Genomic DNA, 17,286 nt, shown 5'->3' on the forward strand with positions numbered 1-17,286 from the left:
GTTTCTATGCCTGCTCACGTAAATTCACATTCTTCTCTTCAATGTTTATGAACACACAGAGGCATGAATACATCCTATACATGTGTGTATACGTTTAATCTGCTCTTTATGAGGTAGTTGTTTTTCAAATGAATTTTAGAGGCCAGGAATTCCTCAACTTGCTTGCTCTGCAGACCTCTTTTGTGAGAAATAAAAGTGCTGTGTTCTGGAATCCTGTGGGCACATAGTATCAGCTTTGTCACTGTTCCTATCTGTGTTGTGTAGGGTACTGTGACGGCTTGGGGTTTCCTGTGCCCCATTCTGGAAAAGGCAGCCCTATTCCTGCATCTGAGAGGTTTCTCTGCTAATTTAATCCATGTTCCCTGTGCAGAATCCAACAACATTCAGTTGGGCTCCTGGGATCACTGTGGGTCCTTTTATAACAGAGATTTATTGATCCCACTGAGTGAGAATAAAAACCACAGTCTGTTTTGTAGCCCAGTTATATTTTTAAATTTCCCTTGTAGCCTCTGTACTTTCATAGCTCTCTTATCAAATGGTCCCAGGTACTTCCATAGTACAGAATATAATGCTCCAGGGTATATCAGGAAGTTTAGAGGATGTTCTCCAACATCCTGTAGAAGGTTACCGTAGGTTCTCAGAGGCCGAAACTGAAAGAGCCCTTGTTCTTCCAGGGTCAGGATGGGATTTGGCTGAGGAATTTTTCTGTGGCTGGGGAGGGACTACCTGTTTCCACTGGGGCCATTCATTTTTCCAGTGCCCCAATTCCTTACAGTAAGCACATTGGTCCTTTTGTGGAGGATTTTTCTTTTTCTTGTAGGTGGCTTATCCAGGGCTGAAAGCGCCAGGAGCATGCAGTACTGCTACAGTGGCCCCATTTATTTATTTTTATTAGCAAATCTTCCTTGCTGTTTCTATTGTCAAACACTTTTTTGGGCTATTTCTAGTAGTTCTTGTCAAAGGCCATCTTCTATAGGTCAGGGTAAACTGAGGCGGGGCGTAGAGTCAGTGACTGATCACTCAGTAGACTTTTTTCCTGAGGGAATAAAGCTTCATTCACTGTGGCCAGTACTTCCTGTGGCCAGTGAAAAACCCTTTTGATTTACTGGGGCCAGTATGCCCTGTGGCTAATGAAAAACTCTCTTGTTTTACTGGGGCTGGTGAAATAGGAAAAGGGGGAGAGAATCCCCCCTGCACTTGATAATGAAACAAGCTTCTACAAGCTCCAACAACTTCATACATAAACATACATATAGCTTATATATCCCAGCAAAATCGTCCAAGCTGTACAAAAATTATAATGTGGTTTCATTCTATTTTTCTTCTCTCTCTCTCTCTCTCTTTCTTCCTTTTTTTTCCCCCCAAGACAAGGTTTTTCTGTGTAGCCTTGGCTGTTCTGGACTCACTCTGTAGACAAGGCTGTCCTCAAACTCACAGAGATCCACCTGCCTCTCCCTCCTCTAGTGCTGGGAGTACAGATGTGCACCACAGTGCTCGGCTACCATTCTATTTTTCTTTCTGGCTGTAGCCCTTTCCCTCATCCCATCCCAATCCTACCCTTCTTCCCTCTTTTCCTCTCATGTCCTTCCCCAAGTCTACTGATAGGGGAGGTCCTCCCTTTCCCTCTGACCCTAGCCCATCAGGTCTCATCAGGACTGGCTGCATTGTCTTCCTGTAGCCTGGTATGGCTGTTCCCCCATCAGGGGGAGGTAATTGAAGTGCCAGACATGGAGTTCATATCAGAGACAGTCCCTGTTCCATTACTAGGGAACCCACTTGGAGACTGACATGCCATGGGCTACATCTGAGCATGGGTTCTAGATTATCTCCATGCATGGTCCTTGTTTGGAGTATCAGTCTCAGAAAAGACCCCTGTGCCCAGATTTTTTTTGTTCTGTTGCTCTCTTTGTGGAGCTCCTGTTCCTCCAGGTCTTTCTATCTTCCCCTTCTTTCATAAGATTCCCTGAACTCTGCCCAAAGTTTGGATATGAGTCTCAGCATCTGCTTTGATACCCTGCTGGGTAGAGTCTTTCAGAGGCCCTCTGTGGTAGGCTCCTGTCCTGTTCCCTGTTTTCTCCCTGTTTTGATGTCCATCCAGTTTGCCTTTCTGAATGAGGATTGATCATCTTGCCCAGGGTTCTCCTTCTTGCTTAGCTGTTTTAGGTGTAAAGATGTTAGTATGTTTATCCTATATTATATGTCTAATATCCATTTTTAAGTGAGTATATACCATGTGTGTCTTTCTGCTTCTGGGATACCTCAATCAGGATGGTACTTTCTAGCTCCCACCATTTGCCTGTGAATTTCATGATTTCCTTGCTTTTAATTGCTGAGTAGTATTCCATTGTGTAAATGTACCACAATTTCTGTATCCATTCTTCAGTTGAGGGACATCTGGGTTGTTTCTAGATTCTGGCTATTATGAATAAAGCTGCTATGAACATGTTTGAGCAAATGTCCTTTACAGAACTTGAAAGAACAATTCTCAATTTCATATGGAAAACCAAAAAACCCAGAACTGCTAAAACAATCCTGTACAACAACAGATCATCTGGAGATCTCTCCATCCCTGATCTCAAGCTGTACTACAGAGCAATAGTAATAAAAACTGCATGGTACTGGCATAGAAACAGAATGGTGGATCAATGGATAGAAGACCCAGAAATAAACCCACACACCTACAAATACTTGATTTTTGACAAAGAAGCCAAAACCATACAATGGAAAAAAAGACAGCATCTTCAACAAATGGTGCTGGATGTCTACATGTAGAAAAATGCAAATAGATCCATATTTATCACCCTGCACAAAACTAAAATCCAAGTGGATCAAAGACTGCAACATAAAACAGACACACTAAATCTGTTAGAAGAAAAAGTGGAGAAGAGCCTTGAACTCATTGGCACAGGCAGCAACTTCCTGAACAGAACATCAACAGCACAGGCTCTAAGATCAACCATCAATAAATGGGATCTCATGAAACTGAAAAGCTTCTGTAAAGCAAAGGACACGGTCATCAGAACAAAATGAGAGCCTACAGACTAGGAAGGGATCTTTACCAACCCTATATCTGACAAATGGCTAATATCCAGAATATATAAAGAACTCAAGAAGTTAAAAAGGAACAAATCAAGTAATCCAATTTAAAAAAAATGGGGTACAGAGCTAAACACAGAATTCTCAATTGAGGAGTATCGAATGGTAGAGAAACACTTAAAGAAATGCTCAATGTCCTTAGTCATCAGTGAAATGCAAATCAAAATGACCTTGTGATTTCACCTTACACCCATCAGAATGGCTAAGATCAAAAACTCAGGTGACAGCACATGCTGGAGAGGATGTGGAGAAAGGGGAACCCTCCTTCATTGCTGGTGGGAATGTAAACTTATACAACCACTTTGGAAATCAATCTGGTGCTTTCTCAGACAGTTAGGAATAGTGCTACCTCAAGATCCAACTATACCACATCTAGGCATATATCCAGTTTATTGTTTTAAGACTTACTTTATTTTTAATAGTGTGTGTGTGTCTTTGTGTGGGTATGTGATGTGAGCTGCCTGATGTGGGTGCTTGGGATCAAACTTGGGTCACCTGCACAAACTATGTACTCTTAATCGCTGAGCCACCTTTTCAGCCCCTTTAGTTTTTTTTGTTTTGTTTTGTTTTGTTTTAACTATTATTTATGTATGTGGTGTGTTTCCAAGGCCAGAAGATAAGGTAATGTTTAAAAACTAGTGTTGGTATAATGTTCTTTTAAAATGTATATGCCTTACCCTTGTTAATGCAAATGCTGATTTCCCCACCCCCAACTCTCTGGTTTCAATCTGGATATTGCATTGTGATACTCACTATAAGCATCCTGTCTCAACTCTTGTGTTGAGGACACAAATAAAGCAACCAGATACAATGTTGTGCAATGGGAGGAGCCAGAGGACAGGAAAGAGGGGAGGAGCTAGAGAACAGGAAGGGGCGCGAAGGAGGAGGAGCTCGAGGAGAGGAGAGCATGAGGAGAGCAGAGCGGGAGGAGAGAGCTTGGAAGAATTGGAGCATGAACCAGACCTAAGATTTCACAAAAAGCAAGTATAATGTGGGAAATCTAAATGTTAGGAAACTGAGGGCTTGGAGGTTTAGGAGGGAGTAAATATTGCCCAGCATTGTGTTCTAGGTTAACTAAAAACCTAGTCTCTGTGTGATTTGGTTTTACAGCTGTTTAAGATTAGCAGTAAGCTTTACTAGAAGATAAACCAATACTAAATATCAATAACTGCCTACAACAAACTAGCTCCATTTCAAACTGAGTTACTGTGTGAAAAAAGGAAAACCTAGGAGCTAGCAGGACCTTATTCTTAGCCTAAGGATTGTTAAGCATAGGGTGTTTGGACCCTAACCCATCAGCAGCTGAATCTTGATGGCAATCTAAGAGGAAAATGATCTTAGAGCCACCTGGTTCATTTCCAAAAAAATTGTTTTCCCTTCCCGATTGTGTAATTATTATCTTAAAATATTAACCAAACACTCATTCTGCTTCTGTAATCTCACTTAACTGCTGCTTGCTCAAAAACAAGCAAAAATCCAAACAACAACAACAAAACCATGATAATGCCTCATGTAGCAAAAGAAATTCCTAGAGTAGAGACAATTGTGGTTTGTACCTTTAAAAATTTCACAGGACTTCAAAATAACCTTGTTTCTTTGGTGTTAAAAACTTTTTTTTTTTTTTTTTTTGAGACAGATCTTTGGCCTGGAGTGGGCTGCCAGTTATGCTTGATTGCTTGGACAGCAAACTCAAGGGATTTTCCCTTCTCCATCTCTCTTCCTTAGCGCTGGCATTGTAAGCACACATCACCGTGTCCGACTTTTTCATGTGGGTGCCAGGGATTAAATGTATGTCAAGCAAAACAAGCGCTTTACTACTGAGATATTTCCCAGAACACTTTAGGATTTTCAGGCTACAGAGTCTCTGCTGCAACGACCCGGCTGTTTCAGAGAGAGAAAGAGAGAGAGAGAGAGAGAGAGAGAGAGAGAGAGAGAACAGTTATTTACAAAGTATGTAAAAACCTTGTTAACGTGCAGGTCAGGGCCTTTGGAGACCAGAACACTGTCAGATCCCTGAAGTTGGAATTACAGCCAGCTGTGAGCTGCCTGCTGGGAGTGCTGGAAACGGACACTGGGTTACCTTCAGGAGCAGTCGGCACTCTGAACTACAGAGTCATAGCTCTAGTTCCCTATTATTACTACTACTTCTTGTGTTTTGTTTTGCTTTTGAAACAGGGTCTCATTATGTAGTCCTGGTTAGCCTGGAGCTCACTATGTAGAACAGGCTGGCCTTGAACTCGCAGAGATACACCTGCCTTTGCTGGGATTAAAGGTGTGTAGCACTAGACTTGGCTAAGTTTTATTTTTAATAACCTGTACCCTAACCAGGTAAGAACATGTGGAGGATAATAAGTTCAGTTAAAACAGCAGAAAGAGGGCAGGCTGCGTGATGCACACTGCAAGTTCTAGTTGGGAGGTGGGCGTGGGAAAACAGTACAAAGTTGTCCTCAGCTACATAGCAAGTTCCAGGCCATCCTGGGCTAAGTGAGACCCTGTCTCAAAACCAAAACAAAACAAAATGCCAAATTTAATAGTTTACCCCTTAAACTTTTGCATTTTAATAAACACACACAGGTGAACCACCACCCCAGGCAAGGTATAGAACACTCACAGCCTTAAGTCCATTGGGTGACAAAGCAGAGATTCATAACTGAGTCACAATACTGAGGGACTGTTGAATGCTCAGTCCTAGACAGGACATCTATATCACTCACTCCAAGGACCAGGGAACATTGAGGAAGATGGGGTGAAAGACTGTAAAAGCCAGAGCCTGGGGAGAAGTTCTGTGGAGCATTGTCTTTTGGCTATGAAGTGGCCATTGCATCATGCATGCCGTGAACATACAGTAGCCATGACCCCCTGCATGAGACCTGTTCAAAATGAAGACATGAAAATAGGAAAGGACCAGCTGAGATGATAAACGGGGTCATCGGGAAAGGGGAGAAGACAGGAGAGAATGGCGGGGGTGGGGAATGTGATTACATTACATTTGCATACAAGGAAGAAACTAAGAAAGAAAAGTATAGAACAGCACAGTTTAATGACCCTAATAGCCCCCATGCTTTTCTCTTGTGATGCTTCTCCCCATCCCAGTCCCTCAGGATTGCTGATCAGTTTTCTGTCCTGTATTTATGTCAACTTTGGAATGCCATATAAAGAAAATTAATACAGTGTGGAGCTTTGGGAGTATGACTTTTTATTTATTATTTTGTAAATAACTAAATATTCTGTAGGCCGGAGTGTTACATTTTAAATGAAATTTTTTTGGTCACTGTAATAAGGTGTTTTTTGGTGGGTAGGGGGGTGAGAAAAGAGGTTTGAGACAGGGTCTCACTATGTGGCAGGCTAGCACAGAAGTCATTTAAAAAGCATTTACTTGTTTTATGTGCGTGGGCATTTTAACAGCATTTATATCTGTGTACCATATTCGTTCCTAGTGCCAGAGGGAGGGCAGAAAAGGGTAGTAGGTTTCCCTGGACTGGAGTTAGACACTTTGTGAGTGCTAGGAATTGAACCTGGGTCTTCTGTAAGAGCACTCAGTGTTCTTAATTGTGGAGCCATTTCTTTCTTTTTGTTTTTCTTTTCTTCCTGTTTTGTTTTGTTTTGAGACACGGTTTCTCAGTGTAGCCCTGGCTGTCCCTGAAACTGACTCTGTAGACCAGGCTGGCTTCAAACTCATGAGATCCACCTGCTTCTGCCTCCTGAGTGCTGGGATTAAAGGTGTGCACCACCATTTCTTTAGTCCTAACCTACATCATTCTGACTGGGTTCCTTGAGCAAGAGTTCAGTAATTAGTATTTGTAGCACAAGCATTAAACAGACAAAGCTAACTAAGAGACCTTTTAGGTTTGCAGTTTTTTTCTTGTTTTTTTTTTGTTTGTTTGTTTTGCTTTTTTTTTTCTTTAAAGATTTATTTATTATTTATACAACATTCCGCCTGCATACCAGCTCTTACTATAGATGGTTATGAGCTATGATGTGGTTGCTGGGAATTGAACTCAGGACCTTTGGAAGAACAGCGAGTGTTCTTAACCTCAGCAATCTCTCCAGCCCTGCCTTTTGGTTTTTTGAGAGAGGGTTTTTCTGGGTAGCCTTGGCTGTCCTGGACTCACTTTGTAAACCAAGCTGGCCTTAAACTCACACAGATCCATCTGCCGCTGCCTGCCTGAGTGCTAGTATTTCTGTCATGGACCACCACACCCAGCGCAGTAAGCACTCTTAACTGCTAAACCATCTCTCTAGCCCTCATTTTGCAGTTTTTAATTATGGCACGCTTAGATCTTGGGGTGAGGGTGAGGATGGGGGGTGGCATGTTCCCCGAAGGCCTGGTTCATGGCCTTGGGAGATGAACCAGCAGTAGATCTGCAGGGTCTGCATCCAATGGGCCTGCCTACTGCAGCTGATTCCTTCTCGACCCAGCTTACTGGTCTCAAGCTTTCATGCCATTGCTAATAGTCCTGTTCTTGGTTTTCAGCCAGAACCCAACCCTGGAGACCTGATTGAGATTTTCCGCCCTCTCTACAGACACTGGGCCATCTATGTGGGTGATGGATATGTGATCCACCTGGCTCCCCCAAGTAAGAACACCAGGTCTTCCTTGTGATGGGCTTAGAAACTGGGAAAGGATGTGGGGAGCTGTGTGCAACAGGTGGCCCCTGCGTTCTCCACGATTCTTAATTAGCCATTTGTTTCTACGTTTATATGATGGCAGTCTGGTGTGCCAGGATGGCTTCTGAGCTTTGTTCTTTAGACTCTACTGTGAAAGCCCCTCAAGGTGTGTGAGTGGCCAGGCCCCACCCCTGAGGACCTCCATCTGTCAGGTTCCACCCACAGAACACTCTAGTGGCTGGATTCAGCCACTCTAGATGTAGGTGGCCAGGCTCTGCTCTACAGAGTAAAAAGCCCAAGTTCAGATCCTGAATCCCACCAATCCCCACCCTGGAAATCTCTACCCTGGAAAGCTACTCACCCCAATCCCCCCAAGAGAACCTATGTAAGGCTTGCTTTCTCAGTTCCCTGCTGCTTTTCATCCAAGTAGGGGCAGCCACCCTCCTGGGTTTTTCCCTCTCAATAAATCTCTCATATGAGATTTGTTGTGCGATGAGACTTTGTAGTATTCCTTGGCTCCCAATTGCCAAGGATACCTTTCCCAGCAGAGTTGCAACACTTCCTCTGGGGAAACCTTCCCTAGCTGGAGCAGAGCTGTTACACTTGCACTGGGGAAACCTTGCCTGAGCAGAGCTGTAACACTTCCATTGTGGAAGCCTTTTTTTTTTTTTTTTTCCCCTCAGAACTGTAGCACTTACATTTGGTGCTGTAACTTGGATAGGCTCTCCTGATGCCTGTGCTCCCTCTGGGGGCCTGAGCCATCTTGGAACCTTATCCCTCATCTCCAGTCAACCCACAACAGACTCATCTTTCAGTTCACCAATTGCTCAGCACCCCATTCACCAGTGACAGTTAGGTAAGTTTCCCCTTTGGTCACTGTAAACATTTCCCTGAGAGTGAGGAAGTGACTCTTGTGTGCCTGGCACCCCTCTGGTCCTCTTGGAGGTGGAGGTATTCCCAGGCATGGTCTTTAAAGCTATGTAGTTTTCTCTTTTTCTTGAGACCCATTGAATTTAACCAGAGTCCTCTGTGTGACCCTGGGCTTGGAATTATCTGATGGACTCTGGTGGGATTATCAGTAGGTACAGACTGTCTTGCCCCCTAGAATCCATCAGTAGCCAATAGTTCATCAGAGAGGGGTAGAGACTTGTGAGTCCCTCACCAATCTATGAGAGACTGTTAATAGACTCAGTCCTATGTCAGGCCTGTTTTAGATAGCCATACATAGTGGTTGTCTATTATTATTATTATTATTATTATTATTTTGGTTTTTTGAGACAGGGTTTCTCTGTGTAACATCCCTGGCTATCCTGGACACACTTTGTAGACCAGGCTGACCCTAAACTCTCAGTGATCCACCTGCCTCTGCCTCCCGAGTGCTGGGATTAAAGGCATGTACCGCACTGCCCAGCTTAATTTATTATTTTTTTTAAGACAGAGTCTCATGGCTGGGTGGGTGTATTGGTACATCCCTCTAATACCAGCAGGCAGGAGAGGAGGCAGGAGAGGTGCTGTGACTTCAAGGCCTGGCCTACATAGAGTGTTCTAGGACAGTAGGACTGCATGGATCCTGTCTGAAAACAAAATGACTGGGTCTCACTCACTATGTCATTTTAGGTGGTCTAGAACTCCATGTGTTAATCCCACCAAGTGAGAGTAAAGACCATCACCCAAGTTCTCTGGTCAATTAAGCAAGCCTTATTTTCTGTCAGACAGGGCTATATCCCTAAAGTGGGATTTGAAAAAATAACAAAAAATCATTGAACACAGGAGAAGGTAGGGTTTATGTAGCCACAAAACTCAAGACTAGGGGGTTGTCAAGGGTTGGGAGATTTTCAGAGGAATTTTAGTTATGTAAAAACTTGGCTGAACATATCATTCATTCATTCATTCATTCATTGGTGGTTTTTTGAGACAGGGTTTCTCTGTATAGCCTTGGCTGTGCTGTATTCACTTTGTAGACCAGGCTAGCTTCGAACTCACAGAGATCCGCCTGCCTCTGCCTCCCTGAGTGCTGGGATTACAGGCATAGGCCATGTACAGGCATAGGTCACATCTGGATGACTTGGCTGAACATTTTAACATTATTTGGCAGAACATCCTATCTCATCAGGGTGGAGTCAAGGCATAGGGTGTGGAAAGTGTCAAATTCCAGAACATGGGTCAGCACCTGGTCAAACCCAAGTTTTATAGAAAACAGGAAAAAAGGTATTTTGACCTGTAACAAGATGGCTTCTAATCTTATGATGGAGTCAGGCCAGGCCAGCCTTGAACTCACATGAGTTCTTGGATCAGGAAGCACACCACCATGCTGGGTTCAAGGATTTTATGTAGCCTATTGTAGAACTTCAGCGAGGAGGGATCTCTTGGCCTCTGCTCTTTCGCTTCCTACCATGCCTGAAGCTGTCCCAGTGTCACATTTAATGACTGGTCCTGTCCAGGTTACTGGGTGCTGTTGCTGCACCCAGGGGCCCCTGCTCCTGTCAGGGAACCAATCTTGTGATGCTCCCTGGGCTCCTGGGTCTACTTCTTGGGTTCATAGCTGTTTTCCAGCCGTCATACCCAGCGCATGCTCATTCCCTGTGGTATGGGTGCTTGGGTTAGGAGAACCTGGCTTTATGCTACGTCCACTGACCCTCACTGCCCTAGCCTGGTTCTGTAGAGCCCAAGTTACTCCTAGTCACTTTGTTGTTGCCTCTTCTCATCTGTGGCCAGGGCTGCCACTCTATCTCCTGAGTCTTCTTAGCATTATCCCTAGGAAAGCAGCCGAAAAGTTCTGCTTGCTCCCTCTCTGTCTCTCTGTCTGTCTCTCTCTTTTCCCAGAAGGAAGGCCAGCCTTTCTTCCTGAGGTAATCAGCCTGGTGAAGTCAAGGAATTGCCCTAATGGAATCAATAGGCTACACACTTTTCCCAGAGAGATGAGGGAACTCCTTGCACATATTTGCAGAGTTGAGAAGTGGTTACCGTGCGGAAGACTAGCTTCTCCGGGTTAAAGAAACGTTGCAGTAGCCCGTGGCGGTGCTGCATGTCCATCATCCCAGTCAGGAATGGTGATGAGTCCCTATCAGCCCTTTAGCAAGGTTAGTGATGCTTGCCTGACAGCCCAGTAGCTGGGGGTGGTGGCGTGTGCCCACCAGCATATGGACTTCAGAGGCAGGAAGCTGTTGAGAGTTTGACAGAGGCTGGACTTCACAGTAATTTACATAGCCTGGATTACAGAGTCAGGCCCTGCCTCATCCCTCAGTTGATCTCCACCCTCGAAACATCACTGCTACCACAAAAACATCAAAGTAAATCATAGCACTTTACTAGTCTCAGGATAAAGATTCAAAGACCACAAGAACCTTTTCCAAAGCCATACAATGTGTGTTTCACCTGTTTCTATCTTGATTATCTCTTGTGGATGGTGGTAAGTCTGGATGCCCAGCTGTGGGTTAGCTCTAAATCCAGGTGGCCCTATCCGGGACCAACTCCTCTGTTCTCTGTGGATCCACAGGTGAAATTGCAGGAGCAGGGGCAGCCAGCATCATGTCTGCTTTAACCGACAAGGCCATAGTGAAGAAAGAACTGCTGTATGATGTGGCCGGGAGGGACAAATACCAGGTCAATAACAAACATGACAACGAATACACTCCACTGCCCATAAACAAGATCATCAAGCAGGCTGAGGAGTTGGTGGGGCAGGAGGTTCTCTACAGGCTGACCAGTGAGAACTGTGAGCACTTTGTGAATGAACTACGTTATGGAGTTGCTCGCAGTGACCAGGTATGTCCTTAGTCCCTGTACATGACCTTAGGCGCCAGGTCATTTTCCCAACTGCTGGTGGCTAGACATGACTGTGGGTGGACAAGGAGTATAATCCAAATGGCCTATGTCTCAGTTAAAATGACAGAGACTTGCCCATCACCTAGAGGGTCACCCTATCAGGCTCCTGTGGTACCCATGGCTTCCTTGTGGGCAGAGATCCCAGGGCAGCATCAGTCTTTGGCTGCCAGACCCGGAAGATCTGAGAGGCTTTCCTGTGGAGGAGCAACTTGCGGGGGGACTGACCTTACTTTGTCTAGACAAAGTAGGGCAGTCAACTCTCCAGTGCCCTGTTTGTCCACAGTTTGGGCTGGGTCCTGACAGCAGGTAAGGAATATGGGGCAGTTTATTCCAGTGGTTAGTGTTACCACAACACAGGTGGAGTTGCTGTGCCTCACCATCTTCTTTGGAAACCTTGGGGTCACTGCTAGTAGCTGGTGCCTATCTGTCATAGTAAGCTTTTCCCATTAAACATTTTAAATGCTATCGTCAGCAGATCTCTAACAAGTTAGAGGACCATTATCTATTAAGCACAACTGAAGTAAACAAACTTTGCTTCTTTTTAGTTACTTGTTTTAGGCCTAACCTTGAAAACATATACAGAAGGCTAAATAAAGCTTGTCCCTGAAAATGAATTACATTTGTACATAGCATGATTACATACATAGTTCTGAGCACACTAAAAATGTTGATCATTTATACGATGACTTAATATTAACTTGCATGTCTCAGTTATCCTTAATCATTTATAAGAACTTAGCAGCTTTAGTAAGATCAGGATTTAACAGTTTATCCCTGTTAAGTTTTAGCCTTAATTATTATAATTTCTGAATTAGAGTTCTCTTAGTATCAAAATAAAACTTAAAGTCATAAATATAGCCCATAGGGAGACTGGGAACTTTAAAACCATAAAACTATAAATATAGCCCATAGAGGGATTGGAAACCTTGTTTTATTTATTTTTTTGATTCTTTTATAGTGCACCATTATAGAATATTATATCTTCTTATAAGACTCAATTTTTTCAAATAGTTAATTTGAACTATTTGAATGTAGCAAAGACAAAGAGGCTAGACATATCTCTAAGTCAGTTACTGTTAATTCAAGTAGACCTTAGATATTTATGTATCTTATTTATTAAATATATTTACTTATTAAACATACATTGCTTTTATTTAAAAAATTTAGAACAAAAATCATCATATAAAAAAATCTATTCTAATCCAAAGTATCCTGGGGACCTGTTGTTTCCTTAGTCTAAAAGGGAGATTGCCAGAGTTGATTTCAAATTATGTATAAGCATGCCATGGCGGGTTACAATTACCTACATATAGATTTTTAATCATCAACTTTTTTTTTGCTACCAGCTTTAAGGTAACACATTTTGTTTGGCACTTTATAGGTTTTTCTCTGTGCGCCCCCCCCCCCCATTTATTCTTTATAGTGGTCTTAACAGATCCTGAGAGAAAGAAACTTAACATATTCACAAGAGTTCTGAATATCCATGACCTTGAAAATAATTTTTGTAAACAAGAACCAAGCAGGGGAGAGAAGTCAGAGAGCTAGACGTCTGTAATTACACTTAGCCGTCCTAATTTTTAATGTAATTTCTTTTTAGAAATTGAAACGAGACATAACAGTAACAAATAAATTTACCATTAGACAATATCTGGAGTCTTTCCTCAGTTCTCTGTAACAGCTTTTCCATTGTTACATAGATGAATCTCATCCTCATTCCTAGTTTTTAGCCTGTGCACCCTAGTTTCTCCAGCACACCTGGAGACTTCATGTAATTCTTCTCTAATTGCATACAACCAGCTGGGAGGAGTGACTGGATTCTTAGGTAAAGGTCCAATGATCCTGCTTATCTCCTTCTTTTGGAGTTTTAACAATTCCAGCTGTGATTATTTTAAGCAAGTATATCTAGAGTTATTGTTGGGAGATTTAAAACAGAAGATCTTATTTTATAACCAGTTCGTGTGTGTCTCCGGATGGAGGCAGGCAACCTGAAAAGCTTAATAAAAATTCTTTACCTTGTAAAGTTAGTAAGCCACAGAATAATATAAGGATCTGTAACTGAAAGGAGATTAAACAGAAAACTATAAAAAACAGACATCTGCAGGAGCTGAGAAAATGTTGGCGTCAGTTTGTTTGTTTTTTTTTTTTTTTTTTACAGATTTTTGTTTTACAATTTTTTGTTGTTGTTGTTTTGCTTTGTTTCTCTCCCCTCCCCAAGACAGGTTTCTCTGGTTAGCTTTGGCTACTCTGGGCTTACTCTGTAGACCAGACTGGCCTGTGAACTCACTGTGTCCACCTGCTTCCCTGAGTGCAGGGATTAAAGGCACACGCCACCACGCCTGTCTGTTTTACAGATTTTTAACTGTATCCAATAAGTTTACAAATCTTAAAGTACAGAACGTTTGTATTTTAGCTGTTTTTTTTTTCTCTCTTTTCCTAGAGTCAAATGGCTTTCTGACCTATAAAAGAAATTTTGGAGGAAAAATTTAAACAACCATGCTTGGGTTGGAAGAGGGAAGGCTCTATCCCAACTCCAGAGCCAGTTTTTTTTTTTTTTTTTTTAACAGAGTAGAACAGCATAAAACAAAATTTTGTATTAACCATACCCAAAGGACATCTAATCCCTGAAAAACCAAATCTAGTGATCAGAGGGAGAGACCAGAGCAAACAGAGTACAAAGAAGGCTTAGGGATAAGATATTCTGGGTGCAGTCCAGCCGCAGCAGTGCAAGGAGCCTCAGGCGGTGGAATAGGAGGTTTATGGTACACGCCAGGGTTGGATACTAGGGGCGCCGGGTGAGTGGCTGCAGCTAGAGGTCCATGGTCAGAGGCAGAAGTTAGCTGGGAGGGAGATAAAGCAAGTAGGGAAAAAGAGACATTCTGCAGAAGCAGAGCTAGGGAAAGAATTGCAAACAGGAGGGCATAGGGGAAAGCCCTGCTGTGTATCCACGGGAATTAAACAGCAGGCCTCAGAGAGCCAATGAGAGACTGAGACGGAGCACGCTCCATGGGGGAGCTAGCACAGAGACAGCCAGGAGACAGACCCTGGGACCCTGAGTCTGGGGTCTTCCAGGGATCTCACTGGGGCCCTCCAAATGTAATGGAGTTAGTGACCCCTGGCAAAAGACCATAGACTCAATCTAATTATCATGAAAAGATTTATTGATTAGCTGCTAGCAGGATGAACAATCCCCGAGACTGCAATGAAGGACAGGTATGGGGATGGATTTTTAAAGGGAAAGCCCACACACACACACACACACACACACACACACACACACACTGACCTTTAATCTATGCAAGCAGGTAAAGACTGCCAGGTTAAATGATTAAGGCAATCAAAACATTCTTTGGATATATGTGTAAGCAAGTCCCAGAAGCAAGACAGCCATGGGTGTATGCTTTTGGGTGGAGGTCACTGAGTCAGGGTTCCTGGGAACTTATCTTCCAGGGATTAGAATAAGAGACAAAGGGCTGGTATGTACCAAGATGGATGCGTAGCATAAAATGGAGCTTCTTTATCCCTAACAGTTATTCTTCAGAAAAGCTTTCTTGGGAGAGACAGCAAAGCCTCACAACCATAGGCAGTTGTGATCAAGCTGAGAGAGCGTTAGGAGAGATGGCGCCTTGCACTGCACACAGCACAAGGGGTTGAAAGGAGAGTCTTCACTGTCTGGAATATCAGGGACGCTATAACATCAGGGACCACCATGAGGGACACCAAAGGGACCCCAGATATTCAGATCCTGAGACCAAGGGAGTTTGTCTTACAGGCTTTCAGGGGTGTGTGGAGTCCCTGACAGCCAAGGCTACACAGAGAAACCCTGTCTCCCTCTGGGAAAAAAGATCTTAATTGTGTGAAATGTTGTCACACATAGCACTGCACAACAATAAGCAGCATTATAATTTCTGCTTATGTAGTCATCTGTTAGTGGCCTCTGAGCTCCTTAATCATGAAAGGGAATTTAGTTAGGCAAGTTTACAGGGATAAAAAGTGCAGGAACAGATTTTTGGAAAACATAAGGTTCAAATATTTGGCAGATAGCAGTAAAAGAAAACTCACAAGGCTATGAAAGTAACAATCATTTTGTACTTTGAAAGCATTCTTTTAGCAAACAGAAACAGGACCTGCAGCATGATATTGGTCCACTGCAATGCCCCTCCCTTCAGGCAGTTTTGGACAAGTGTTAATTTTCCCTCATAAAGGTAGGGACTTCTAACCAGCAGGCAGAGCTCAGTCTACTTAAATAAAATTTCAATTTATTTGTATATAACCTGTCACCAAGCTACCATAACATATTGTTAAGTGCATATATAAAAGTTTTATGTATGTATGTATGTATTATGATCTGACTGTACCATTTTCTTATCAGCACCAGCACTAACTCGATGCTGTATTCATGTACTGATCACTCTCTTTGTGTACAAAGTGTGACCACAAACAGTGGAGTTATTGTTGTATGCCTTGACAAAGTATCTTTTGTCTGAATTAGCAGTATCAGCATTTGTTCTCACATTATGAGCTTCAGAAAGAATGAGGGTCATGTTGTTCCTCCTCCATTTTACCCCTCCTGATACAGAACTCAGCAAGGAAAACCCTAGATAGAAATGGTGTGTGTGTGTGTGTGTGTGTGTGTGTGTGTTGAGGCAAAAAGGTCAACCTGTAGTGTCATTCTGCCCCTATTTTTAAACAAACAAGCAGACAGACAAACTAAACAAAAATAGGATTCCTTACTGGCTTGGAGCAGTTTTTCTCATCTCCTAGCACTGGGCTTACAAATGCATGCTTCATACTTGGCTTTTTACAGGATTCTGGGGATCAAACTCGGCTTCTTGTGCTTACAAGGCAAGCACTTTACCCACTGTTCCCTCCACCCCATCTCTAGATGCTTAGCAAGGTTACTCCATAAGAGCATGGCTAGAGGCCAGCCAGCAGTCAGAACTCTCTGGTTGATAGTACCATTCAAACGTCCATTCAGACTAGGTCAACAATGAGAGAAGACAAGGGAAACAGAAGGTAGGCGCTTAGGTAAGAAGCCAACAAATGGGGGTGAGGACAAGGGGTTCATTAATGTTGACTTTCATTGTGAGGTGAACCCAGATCTTCTGTTGTTTCTACTTGGCATGGCCAGATTCTCTGGAAAAGTCTTCCAGGTTTGGTTGGAGGGTGATACTCTGGGAACAGCCAGAGGCTGGAAGCTCACACTTACCACACTCACAGTCACTCAGTGTCCTGTTTGTGGTATATAAAACCCTGAATGTGTGTCTAGACTTGTAGACGCTGCGAGCTTCTGTTTTATCCTGTCAAGAGAACATTTACACCTCTGCTGGGGTGAGGGAGGCTATCTAGGGAACTGGAGGAAGTGTTCTCTCCTGTTCACTCCCAGAGAAACCTGGGCTTGTCAATCTGACCCTTTCTCTAAGGACAGTTACTTCTCAGCTTCTTTGTCCCAGTTGAATTGTGTTTAAAACAAATGTCCCCAAGGCTGAAGAGATGGCTTAGCCATAAAGCTTAGTCTCCCAACAAAAATGAAATGCCCCAATTAAAAAGAAAAATCTCTGTGGTGTTGGGGAATAAATTCAGTGTCTTCCCCATGGTAGGCCATTGACCAACCATGAAGCAATCTCCCAGCCCAAACAAATGCTTTCTTTTATTTTAGTAGGACTTTAGGTGGGAGTGAAATTTGACAAATGTTCAGCTTTTCCCTGCACCTTTCTCTTTTCCAAAGCTTTTCTTTTCTACTCAATTGCAGCACAAGTC

The 17,286-nt window shown here is 43.1% G+C and overlaps 1 protein-coding gene across 5 annotated transcripts in view; it reads left to right on the plus strand.

Moving 5' to 3' along the window:
* Window positions 1-17,286, plus strand: part of LOC110551614 (phospholipase A and acyltransferase 3) — a 39,360-nt gene that overhangs the window by 9,087 nt on the left and 12,987 nt on the right. For all 5 annotated transcript variants that reach the window (XM_060385917.1, XM_021642306.2, XM_021642307.2 and 2 more), the window contains 2 exons: window positions 7,571-7,673; window positions 11,201-11,469. In XM_060385917.1, the coding sequence (XP_060241900.1) occupies window positions 7,571-7,673; window positions 11,201-11,469 (372 nt within the window). The remainder of the gene's footprint in view (window positions 1-7,570; window positions 7,674-11,200; window positions 11,470-17,286) is intronic.

The sequence above is a fragment of the Meriones unguiculatus genome, chromosome 1, assembly GCF_030254825.1.
Source record: "Meriones unguiculatus strain TT.TT164.6M chromosome 1, Bangor_MerUng_6.1, whole genome shotgun sequence".
In the NCBI taxonomy this organism is placed as follows: Eukaryota; Metazoa; Chordata; class Mammalia; order Rodentia; family Muridae; genus Meriones; species Meriones unguiculatus.